Genomic DNA, 8793 nt, shown 5'->3' with positions numbered 1-8793 from the left:
TGCATGATCCAAGGTTTTGCCTAGGCACTCACAATTCAAAACCAACAATGTAAACTCACCATCAGTTACATTTCAGATAAGGCAACATATTCTGAGAAGGAACAACTCCAAGGTCAAAATATCCACCTGGAATTAATACCTTTGCGTAACTTTTGAACTATCAAAGCATATTACTCTTTCTGCTCAGACATTTTCAACGTTTTAGTTACAATGTATCAAAAAGAACGCTCATGTTTTATTATACACCCTGAACAGGAAAGGATTCACGACATACGGGAATAAATCTATTGTAGATTTCAACAACAAAATCTGTTTCAGTAGCTTTCAAATTGCTTTACATTATATACAGTAGATAAGGTGTGTTATCTTATATTATGTTGCACCTACCTGCTACAACAATGTGCTGTGCAGTAATTCCATTTCCAATAACAGTCATGTAAAGAGTAGGCTCCATTTCTCAACACAGCCTAGTATATAATCATTCAAAAAAATACTGTTAATCTGCTTTAAATCCAAAGTTTAATTAGTTCATGACTTGATCACTCTATATTACACTCTTTCCACCACAATATAAATATTGTGCAACATTGCAATTTGAAGGCATCACTTTGGTTCTTTAACAGATGATGTAGAGGCTCAACATTTAGCCTAACTATGGACTGGGTGGGAATTAACCTGTTATGAATGAAGACCGTTGTTAGAAAGCAGAAAAGTAACATTTAGCCTGAAGCACTACTCAGAATAAGTCAAATGTTTACTTAACAATGTGAGACACCAAATGTGAGAACTCACCTCAGAGTACAGTGGTGGAGGCTGGAACCTGAACTCCTGGATGTAAACAAAGGCTGGTCCACCAAGCTGTCTCTCTAACTCCTCGGACTGAGAGTAAGAGGGGCTGTGCAGTTCAAACTCTTCCTCAGACACCACATCTGCATAGTTAGGGGGGGCTGGGGATTAACCAGAAGGTAAACAACGTCAGAATCAACTTTGTATCTACTCAAAACTGTGTTGGTGAAAGCTTCAACACAAATACATGAAGGTAGACCATGACAATAAACGGGAGTTCGTATATGTTCATATGTGTGTGTGTGAGAGCATTTTTGTAATGCCTCTCCTTACCTTCAGGCACTTCAGGAAGCGCCAGTGCGAGCCAGCTCATGTCCATGCTGAAGTGACTGCTCAAGCTGGAGCTCCTGCTGTCAAGGCCATTGTATGGTATACTGCCAATCACAATGGGAAGCTCCACCTTGAGTTTCTTAGCACCTGGTATTTGTGCCATGACCTCCACATAGGAAAGGAAATAAGCAGGCATACATTATACCATCTGAATGCTGACTTAGTTGAAAACACCTTATTTACCTATTACTTACTGTAGCATACACACATCAAGGGAAAAAAAATGCAGATGATATAACAACACAACGTTGTCTACAATGGCATTATTTACCACACTTTAACAATTTAATAGATTAGAGTAACAAAGTATCCATAGAAAAGGGCACTCACTACCAGGGAGTATTCCACTCTGATGACTGAAGAGTTGAGAATTGAGGCAGAGACAAGTGGGATCTTCAGTGTTTTTCCATTCCAGGTGTCTGTGCAGCCTGATGGAATGTGGTTACCCCTCACACTGGCAACCAACTTTGTATGACTTTTTGTTTTGCCATTTGCCATGAAGGTCTGTATTTGGTAGATAGCTGCTTTAGGCACGATGAGTCGAGAAGAAAAGTTCTCAATCACAGCATAGATGGGGATTGACTCTCCTAGAATGAAGAAATGAATCTTGAGGAAAAATATGAATCTTGAGGACATTGCACTATAATTTAACTGTTGTTATTAGAGACATAGCACATCTTCATCCATTATAACATGAATGATGAAAAACAAACTTTAGAAACATTTTTACCGTTACAGTAGCCCCTTCTGTTGATATTGACATTCAGAGAGATGGGGCCTGAGGTAAAAATCCAACAGCCAATCATCTTCTTGTTGTTTGTAGACACAGAGGACTGTAAAATAATGACAAACGAGTCAAGGGAGATTTCCAAGAATGCTACTTTCACTTAACATTTTGCTAAATGTTTTGTGGTTACTGTCAGATACACCAACAACATTTAAAAGTAGTTCCCACAGTCAGACTTGAACATCTAAAAGGTGTCATCTATGTTTTAATAGACAGCAAGATGGTTGAGAGCCAATGTGTTGCATGTATGAAAACCAAACTGACCATCCTTTCCATCCAACTCACAAAATGGTTAAAAACATACAGTAGGACAAAACATACAACACACACAAAAACTGACGTGCCAATGCAATCTATTTTGAAGACGTATCACTCACCAGTAACCATGGGGAATTGACATCAACATGGCTGATAACAGAGAATTCTCTGTTGACAGTTTGATCTTGATTCAAGGGCCTCTGTAATACAGCTGTCACCTCATAGCAAACACTCCCATACTTCCCCTTGAAAGAGGTAACAAGGGGCCTGGAAGACATTATGGAATGTCACTCATTATTAATTTGACAAAAAAGCCTAATTAATTCATTGCATGCTGAAAAGTGTACAATGGAAGTCTCCATTAGCTGTTGCAGTTAGTACAGTAGCCAGACATCATCATGAGGCAAATCAAGCTTTGATTGCATAATTTCCTATTCCGCCTGAAAAGTCTCACTCACGTTTGAGTGAGCTCCACATGAAAGGGGAACTCATAATGCCCTTCATCAAGACTGGTGAATTCCTCACCATCTGAAACAAAAGACAATTCAGTCAAATATAGTAATCAACATTTTACAACAATTTTAAAGGTCTAGCGATTCCATAACTTCCTAAAGGTAGTGTACATTACAGCCCTGAAAAAAATATTTGTTACATCAAAATCCAGCCTGGTCTCATAGACTAGATATAACATAGTAATGTAAAGAGGGTGGATGGATGGATGGGTAGCTGTATAACGTGAACGTCTAGCAACTCAAAGGTTGCGTGTTCGAATCTCAGCATGGACAACTTTAGCAACTTTTCAACTATTATTTATTTGTTCTTTGCAACTACTTAGCATGTTAGCTTTCATATGCCTTATTAACAAACAACTATGCAATCTGTAAATACAAATACAATGGTAAAATGACAAGCCTAGTTGGTTTAGCCACGGAAAAAGACAGGAACCTTTCCCCTAGCATGATTGGCTGAGATAATGGTTAGTTTGGACAGATGAGTTCGGATTGGTCTGCCATGAAGCATGCTTCTGTCTATAACATGAGCTGGTAAGTATGTGTAGATAATCCTTGCTACTGCTGATTTTTTTTAAAGATATAACGTTAGCCATAGAGATCTGCAAAAGTGCTGCTACTGCTCTCAACATTGCTGCCCAGAATATAGCGGGCTCTATCAACAAAGTTCAGTGGGAAAAAGTTTTGATGGACTACTTTTCTGCACAAGGTCAGTGTGAACCAGAGTTACTCAACCAGACCCATCAAGTTAGCCAGGTGTGTCTGGGGGTAATTATGGCCATCTATTGTATTTAATGAACACATGTACATGTCCAAACAATAGTGACCCATCCACTTTGCTAGATGTCTGTGTGTGTGGGGGGAGGGGGTTATAGCATTTATTTCACATGACCCATACATTTAGAAAAGTGTCTGGGTGAACTTGAACTTATTTGAGGAAAAGATCATGATCATAAGAAAGCAAATTACGGACTCCTCTTTAAATCTGCGTATTCCTCCAAAGCTCAGTTGTCCTGAGTCTGCACAACTATGCCAGGACCTAGGATCAAGAGAGACACTCAAGTGTTTTAGTACTATATCTCTTGATACAATAATGAAAATAATCATGGCCTCTAAACCTTCAAGCTGCATACGCGCTAGTGGCCCTATTCCAACTAAACTACTGAAAGAGCTGCTTCCTGTGCTTGGCTCTCCTATGTTGAACATAATAAACGGCTCTCTATCCACCGGATGTGTACCAAACTCACTAAAAGTGGCAGTAATAAAGCCTCTCTTGAAAAAGCCAAACCTTGACCCAGAAAATATTTTAAAAACGATCGGCCTATATCGAATCTTCCATTCCTCTCAACATTTTTAGAAAAAGCTGTTGCGCAGCAACTTTCTGAAGACAAACAATGTATACGAAATGCTTCAGTCTGGTTTTAGACCCCATCATAGCACTGAGACTGCACTTGTGAAGGTGGTAAATTACCTTTTAATGGCGTCAGACCGAGGCTCTGAATCGGTCCTCGTGCTTCTAGACCTTAGTGGTGCTTTTGATACCATCATCCACCACATTCTTTTGGAGAGATTGGAAACCCAAATTGGTCTACACGGACATGTTCTGGCCTGGTTTAGATCTTATCTGTCGAAAATATATCAGTTTGTCTCTGAATGGTTTGTCCTCTGAAAAATCAACTGTAAATTTCAGTGTTCCTCAAGGTTCCGTTTTAGGACCACTATATATTTTACCTCTTGGGGATGTCATTTGAAAACATAAAGCTTTCAACGCTATGCGGATGTAGCCGATGTGAAATGGTTAGCTAGTTAGCCGTGGTGCGCGCTAGTGGCGTTTCAATCGGTGCCGTCACTTGCTCTGAGACCTTGAAGTAGTGGTTCCCCTTGCTCTGCAAGGGCTGTGGCTTTTGTGGAGCAATGAGTAATGATGCTTCGAGGGTGACTGTTGGTGTGTGCAGAGCGTCCCTGGTTCACGCCCAGGTCGGGGCGAGGGGACGGACGTAAAGTTTATACTGTTACACGGATGACACACAGCTGTACATTTCAATGAAACACGGTGAAGCCCCAAAATTGCCCTCGCTAGAAGCCTGTGTTTCAGACATAAGGAAGTGGATGGCTGCAAACTTTCTACTTCTAAACTCAGACAAAACAGAGATGCTTGTTCTAGGTCCCAAGAAACAAAGAGATCTTCTGTTGAATCTGACAATTAATCTTGAGGGTTGTACAGTCATCTCAAATAAAACTGTGAAGGACTTTGGCGTTACTCTGGACCCTGATCTCTCTTTTGACAAACATATCAAGACTGTTTCAAGGACAGCTTTTTTCCATCTACGTAACATTGCAAAAATCAGAAACTTTATGTCCAAAAATGATGCAGAAAAATGTATCCATGCTTTTGTTACTTCTAGGTTAGACTACTGCAATGCTCTACTTTCCAGCTACCCGGATAAAGCACTAAATAAACTTCAGTTAGTGGTAAATACGGCTGCAAGAATCCTGACTAGAACCCCAAAATTGTATCATATTACTCCAGTGCTAGCCTCCCTACACGGGCTTCCTGTTAAGGCAATGGCTGATTTCAAGGTTTAACTGCTAACCTACAAAGCATTACATGGGCTTGCTCCTACCCATCTTTCCGATTTGGTCCTGCCGTACATACCTACACGTACACTACGGTCACAAGACGCAGGCCTCCTAATTGTCACTAGAATGTCTAAGCAAATAGCTGGAGACAGGGCTTTCTCCTATAGAGCTCCATTTTTATGGAATGATCTGCCTACCCATGTGAGAGACGCAGACTCGGTCTCAACCTTTAAGTCTTTACTGAAGACTCATCTCTTCAGTAGGTCATATGATTGAGTGTAGTCTGGCCCAGGAGTGTGAAGGTGAACGGAAAGGCTCTGGAGCAAAAAAACGCCCTTGCTGTCTTTGCCTGGCCGGTTCCCCTCTCTCCACTGGGATTCTCTGCCTCTAACCCTATTCCAGGGGCTGAGTCACTGGCTTACTGGTGCTCTTCCATGCCATCCCTAGGAGGGGTGCGTCACTTGAGTGGGTTGAGTCACTGATGTGATCTTCCTGTCTGGGTTGGCGCCCCCCCTAGGTTGTGCCGTGGCGAAGATCTTTGTGGGCTATACTCGGCCTTGTCTCAGGATGGTAAGTTGGTGGTTGAAAATATCCCTGTAGTGGTGTGGGGGCTGTGCTTTGGCAAAGTGGGTGGGGTTATATCCTGCCTGTTTGGCCCTGTCCGAGGGTCTCGTCGGATGGGTCCACAGTGTCTCCTGACCCCTCCTGTCTCAGCCTCCAATATTTATGCTGCAGTAGTTTGTGTCGGGGGGCTAGGGTCAGTCTGTTATATCTGAAGTACTTCTCCTGTCTTATCCGGTGTCCTGTGTGAATTTAAGTATGCTCTCTCTAATTCTCTCCCTCTCCTTCTCTCGGAGGACCTGAGCCCTAGGACCTTGCCTCAGGACTACCTGGCATGATGACTCCTTGCTGTCCCCAGTCCACCTGGCTGTGTTGTTGCTCCAGTTTCAACTGTTCTGCCTGCGGCTATGGAACCCTGACCTGTTCACCGGACGTGATACCTGTCCCAGACCAGCTATTTTCAACTCTCTAGAGACAGCAGGAGCGGTAGAGATACTCTCAATGATTGGCTATGAAAAGCCAACTGACATTTACTCCTGAGGTGGTGCTGACTTGTTGGACCCTCGACAACTACTGTGATTATTATTATTTGACCATGCTGGTCATTTATGAACATTTTAACATTTTGGCCATGTTCTGTTATAATAGCCACCCGGCACAGCCAGAAGAGGACTGGCCGCCCCTCATAGCCTGGTTCCTCTCCAAGTTTCTTCCTAGGTTTTGGCCTTTTAGGGAGTTTTTCCTAGCCACCGTGCTTCTACACCTGTATTGCTTGCTGTTTGGGGTTTTAGGCTGGGTTTCTGTACAGCACTTTGAGATATCAGCTGATGTAAGAAGGGCTATATAAATACATTTGATTTGATTTGGGTAAGCGTAATCTAATAATTATAAAGTATTTATACAGTATTTTTATCTGGACACTTTCAGAATAGGTCAGATTAGGATGTTGGTCAAGAACTAGATAAAGTGTATTTTTACCTGGAGTTTTTCTTTATTGTAAAGAGATGGGTGGGGCTAAGCCTTAAGAGGATGTGAATGATGCTGAATAGGTGTAGACAAAGAAGAGCTATCCAGTAGGTCTACCAAAAACATGTCAGGGCCATTTTCTCAACAAAAAAAAAGAAAAAAAAAAGAAACTGGGGTTACAAGTTCATCAACTTTCAAAGCAGAATTACGTTCTCATTGTTGCTCAACAGTGTATAATATACAATTTTGTAGCTCGGAGTCTCTACTTTTATCCAATGTAAAATAAAACACAATTTCAAAGCCTAGTGAATGTCTAGCAACCCAAAGGTTGCATGTTCGAATTTCATCAGACAACTTTAGCAACTTACAACTACTTAGCATGCCAGTTAACCCTTCCCCTAACCTCAATCCTTTTAGCTAACCCTTCCCATTTAACCTAACCCTAACCCCCAGCCTAGCTAACGTTAGCCAGCTAGCTAACGTTAGCCGCAGCAAATTGGAATTCATGACATATTATACATTTAGCAAATTCTTAACATATCATACAAAATGGATTATGGACGTCCACAAATTAATACATACCATACGAAAAATAACACACTAAATTAAGTGTTCAAATTCACGTACAGAATAATATGAAATGCTCTGAGACCAGGTTCAAAATCAGATCAGTACCTGATGTTTCTTTGAGAGTTTGAGATATGCAGAAGTATTCCACCTGCTCACACTGAGATGATGTGTTTGCTATAACAGCACTGCTCGGTGATGATGCTTTTCGAGCCCCTTCACCCCAACAGACCTGGGCACATCCTCTGGTCGATATTTTGACAGCTTTGATTTGTACCGAAACACCCGTCGACACCTCGACCACAACGTGTCCAGAGAGAACTTCACCAGGACTGTATTCACGCTTGTCTTCATTGTTGAACATGATACAGAATACCTTCACTTTGTCAGCCATCGTTGGACGTTACTTATGTAAAAGGAGACAGGTGGTTTTATACATAAGTCTATAATGATGATGATCAGAAGCTCTAACTTTCTCACTAGAATAGATTGCCTATCGACTAGACTAGAAATATGAAAATCTTAAATGTACCTGTTGTCCTGGGATTCGATATGGGAACGTCAAACTCGAATTTGGCAATTGACCAGCTAGTAACACATTTCATGAGAAACAGTCAATAGAATAGGTCAAACACAATTGACATGATCATTGTTTTACATTACAGTAATTGGGCCAATTTCCCACGCTGTCCAGAGAAAGCGGGGTTGCAGAGCGAATGATTTAGCTACACCCAGAGAGCTCAGGGGCATATTCATTACGCGGATTCTGTTGAAAAACATTCTTAAACGGAAGCAAACAGAACGAAACGGGGAGGGACCTGTCTGAATTTCTCCAATAGAAACTCCCGTTTTGGACTAATGATTACACCCAAGTATACGCAATAATTGGGTTTGACTTTGGAACGTGTAGGCTCTACCATTGGACAGAATTTTCACTGTGATGACGGACTCTACACAGCCAAGAAAGTGCGATATTTACCATCACGCATGATACATTACATTGGTCCAATGGGGGACAAGCCAGTGCGCGTGAACAGTTGAGTCATGAGGAGATTCGATTATGTCTTTAGCCCCAAGGTGGGCGTAGTTTGCAACGTGTGATAAGTGATTGCATTCGTTTTGGAACCGGGCTTCATCCTGAGTCACAAAAAAGTGAGGTAGGTTATGCACGTGGCGTAATGTTTAGGATACTCTGTTTTCAAATATGCAAAAGTGATTGCTTTTGATAAAAACGGAAAACTAGTTTGAACATTCGAAGATATATTTTATGAAAAATAGATATTGTATGTTTCTGAATGACGCATCACGCTGTTGACAACATGACTGCAATGCAGAATACTGTCTGATTTTAGCAGGCTGCGCCTCCCTCACCGGCTTCGCCCGTGTGTT

At 41.5% G+C, this 8793-nt stretch overlaps 1 protein-coding gene across 2 annotated transcripts; it reads right to left on the bottom strand.

Moving 5' to 3' along the window:
• Positions 1-502: 502 nt before the first annotated feature.
• LOC110495511 (arrestin domain-containing protein 4) lies at positions 503-8228 on the bottom strand. Of its 2 annotated transcripts, XM_021570824.3 has the most exons (9): positions 7937-8228; positions 7513-7810; positions 2680-2749; positions 2341-2488; positions 1907-2009; positions 1507-1763; positions 1120-1282; positions 793-947; positions 503-675 (listed from the first exon to the last, which is right to left on the bottom strand). In XM_021570824.3, exons 2-9 carry the CDS (start codon positions 7796-7798, stop codon positions 649-651), a joined length of 1209 nt encoding a protein of 402 aa, XP_021426499.1. In that variant the 5' UTR covers positions 7799-7810; positions 7937-8228; the 3' UTR covers positions 503-648. The 2 variants fall into 2 exon arrangements, with proteins under 2 accessions (XP_021426499.1, XP_090062749.1); XM_090206623.1 differs by lacking the exon at positions 7937-8228 and having other exon boundaries at positions 7513-7891.
• Between the last annotated feature and the right edge of the window lie 565 nt (positions 8229-8793).

The sequence above is a fragment of the Oncorhynchus mykiss genome, chromosome 2 (assembly GCF_057628025.1).
Source record: "Oncorhynchus mykiss isolate SJ-2025 chromosome 2, ASM5762802v1, whole genome shotgun sequence".
Lineage (NCBI taxonomy): Eukaryota > Metazoa > Chordata > Actinopteri > Salmoniformes > Salmonidae > Oncorhynchus > Oncorhynchus mykiss.
Note: the sequence above shows the minus strand (reverse complement) of the source record. Positions and strands in the feature narration are given on the sequence as shown.

Excerpts from the sequence above, each read along its gene's own strand:
- LOC110495511 (XM_021570824.3), bottom strand. The coding sequence starts at position 7,798 with ATGGCTGACAAAGTGAAGGTATTCTGTATCATGTTCAACAATGAAGAC. Across the intron at positions 2,750-7,512 it reads AACTCTCAAAGAAACATCAG|ATGGTGAGGAATTCACCAGT; the intron begins GTACTGATCTGA and ends CTTTTGTTTCAG. Across the intron at positions 1,283-1,506 it reads GAGTGGAATACTCCCTGGTA|GTCATGGCACAAATACCAGG; the intron begins GTGAGTGCCCTT and ends TCCTATGTGGAG.